Source organism: Cryptomeria japonica, chromosome 11 (genome assembly GCF_030272615.1).
Source record: "Cryptomeria japonica chromosome 11, Sugi_1.0, whole genome shotgun sequence".
Taxonomy (NCBI): Eukaryota; Viridiplantae; Streptophyta; class Pinopsida; order Cupressales; family Cupressaceae; genus Cryptomeria; species Cryptomeria japonica.
This window is the reverse complement of record NC_081415.1, coordinates 218,754,184-218,757,341: the sequence shown is the minus strand read 5'-3', so window position 1 is coordinate 218,757,341 and position 3,158 is coordinate 218,754,184. Positions and strand designations below refer to the sequence as shown.

Here is a 3,158-nt window from a genome sequence, read left to right as displayed (position 1 = left end):
TGGTAATCTATGTATGTCTATATCTTCTAATGTTCTTTTTCATGTTGAATCTACTACAACTCCAAATGATGTATGTACAACATTAGAAGGGTTGTTTGGTAAACAAGATGAGTTAAGGGGACACCAATTGGAGAATGAGCTAATAGGGTTAAATCCATATAAATTTGATACAATTCAAGACTTCTTTCCAATACTAAAGGCTATAAGATTGCAATTGAATGCATGTGGGATAGATAAAAAATATTCACAAATGATTCTAAGCATTCTTTGCAAACTTGGTCCAAACTGTTCAATTTTTGTTTCTACTTTCTATGCTACAAAAAGTGCCTCAGTCTTGATGATTTTGCAAAAGAACTCACACAAGAATAAGATACGCTGATTCAAATGGGCATAATTAATCCCTCCAAATCTCAAGCCTTGGTTGCCAACCAGGGTACAAAAGATCAAAATGGGCTTTCTAAGCAAGAAAAGAAACAAAAGAACCAAGGAGAAAAGAAGAAAGAATAGAATCCAATTACTTCAAAAGAAACTAATGATGCATCTTCTTCAAAGGGTGACAAGCCCAAGAAGGAGAAAACTAAGTGTTCCTACTATAAGAAACCTGGTCATGATGAACATAAATGTGTGAAGAAGAAAATTGATCATTTGACTCATCTTCTAGAAAAGAACAACATCAAGGTGCCTGATTTTGTCAAACCAAGTTCATCTCAGGAATCTTCAAAGGACACAAGTAAGGGGAAAGGAAAGGGAAATTCTCTGGTTGTTGTTTCTTCCCAGTCTAATTCTTAGATCGTTGACTTGGGTGCTTCACACCACATGGCTTCATTGAAAGATAGTTTTTCCTCCTTGGAGTCATGTTAGATACCATCTATTCTATTGGGTGATGACACTCTTATAGAAGTTCATTGGAAAGGGTCTATTAATGTGAGTGAAGGAACATTTCAAGATTCTCTTTGTGTTCCATCTTTGTCAACTAATCTCTTATTTGTCTATTAGATCACTCACACTGGCTCTAGCAAGCAGGTTGAGTTCACTCTTGATATACTGGTAATCAGTGAGATGCATAATGGATCCATAATTGCAGTGGGAAAAGAAGATCATCAGTCCAGACTGTATCACTTTTCTCACTTTGTTCCTAATTCTCCTTCACTTGTATTTCTCACTCACTCTGATGAGGTGAGTCATTTGTGGCATCAGTGGTTTGGCCACTTGAACTACTACTACTTGTAGCAACTCAGTCAGCATGACATGGTTATAGGGTTGCCTTCTATTCGATTTTCTAATGGAGTTTCTCAAGGATGCATTCTTGGAAAGAACCGTGAAGAAAAAATTGATAAAGGCAAAGTGTGGAGAGCCACATAGCTTTTGGAGCTAGTTCACGGTGATTTACTAGGACCATTTCTACACCCTTCTTTCAGCAGGGCCAAATATGTCTTGACATTCATTGATGATATTTCTCGGTACACCTTTGTATATTTTCTCAAAAAAAATTCTAAGGTCTTTGAGTCTTTTTAGGAATTCAAAGCCTTTGCAGAGAAGTAATCAAGGAAAACCATCAAGGTTTTGTGCACCGATACTAGGGGGAATATGTCAACCAGAGGTTTGATCAGTTTTGTATCTTAGAAGGCATTGATCTTCAACACATAGTTCCCTACACTCCATAATAAAATGGAGTTGCAAAATGTAAGAATCAGTCCTTGAAGGAAATGGCTAAATGTATGATCCACTCTAGATCATTGGCACCTCTGTATTGGGTAGAGGCCATCAATTAGAGCATGCTCCACATCTCTTCTTTGCTACAACTTCAGATCCACAGTCCTTTCGAGAAGGTTTAGGTGTCCTTGAGTGGGATGCTACTATGCAAGAGGAGTTCGATTCCTTGGAGATGAATCATACTTGTTATTTAGTCCCTCTTCCTAAGGGAAGGAAACTTGTTCCGTGCTAGTGGATCTACTGAACAAAATTTGCTACAAATGGGTCAGTTGATAAGCATAAGGCTTGCCTAGTCACCAAACGATTCTCTCAGGTTCCTGGGATTGACTACTTTGAGACTTTTGTGCTGGTTTCCAAGATAAATTCCATCTGACTTGTCCTTGCTATTGCTACAGCCCATTGCTGGGAAGTTCATCAGATGGATGTGAAGAGAGATTTTCTTCATGGTGACCTTTAGGAGGAGATATATATGGAGCAACCACAGGGGTTCATCCAGGATCCTTCACTTCTTTTTCATCTTAGAAAGTCTCTCCATGGCCTTAAACAAGACCCTTGAGCCTAGTATGCCAAGATGGACTCCTTCCTTCTGTCATTTGGGTTCACTCAGTGCCATTCTGATCTGAACGTCTACATTTTGCAGTAGGATGATACTCTCACCTTCCTTGTTCTCTATGTTGATGACTTATTGATCACTGGGAGTAACTCATCCCATATTAAGGCAGTCGAAACTGTCCTTCATGATCATTTCTTGATATTTGACTTAGGCCTACTCCACTACTTACTAGGGATTGAGATCACTCAGATGTCTTCTAGTATCTTCATTGGATAGCCTAAGTACACTCTTGATATGCTCTTGAGATTTCGCATGGCTGACTATAAGCCTGCACCAACTCCATTTTTGTCAGGAGTCAAACTTGAGGCTTCTTGTTCTTCACCCTTGGCAGATGCTACCTTGTATCATCAATTGGTTGGAAGCCTCATATATTTGACTCACATGAGGCCTGATATTTCATATTGCATGGGCCTGGTCTCTAGGTTCATACAGGAGCCACATGAGATGCATTGGAAAGAAGCTAAGCAGATTCTTCACTATGTACAAGGTACTCACAGTTATGGGATTTATTATACAGCATGCGTGTGTATTGGCTTGGTGGGATATATAGATTTAGATTGGGCAGGTGATTCTAAGGATTGCAAGTCCACTTTAGGATATTACTTCTCTCTTGGTTTTGGTCCAGTTTCTTGGTCGAGCAAGAAACAATCTACTATTGCTTTTTCATCTAATAAGGCTGAGTATCGAGGAGCAGTTAATGTTGCTACTGAGGCCATTTGGCTTCAGAATATTCTCACTAAGTTTGGTATTTCCTTTCGAAATCCTACAATCATATTTTGTGACAACTAAAGTGCTATTCAGGTTTCTTGCAGTTCGGCTCCTCATCAGTAGA

The 3,158-nt window shown here is 39.0% G+C and overlaps 1 protein-coding gene across 1 annotated transcript; it reads left to right on the top strand.

Annotated features, from left to right (window-relative positions):
- Positions 1-2,578: 2,578 nt before the first annotated feature.
- Positions 2,579-3,115, top strand: LOC131860143 (secreted RxLR effector protein 161-like). Its single transcript, XM_059214518.1, has one exon. The coding sequence runs from the start codon at positions 2,579-2,581 to the stop codon at positions 3,113-3,115; it is 537 nt and encodes a 178-aa protein (XP_059070501.1).
- Positions 3,116-3,158: the final 43 nt, after the last annotated feature.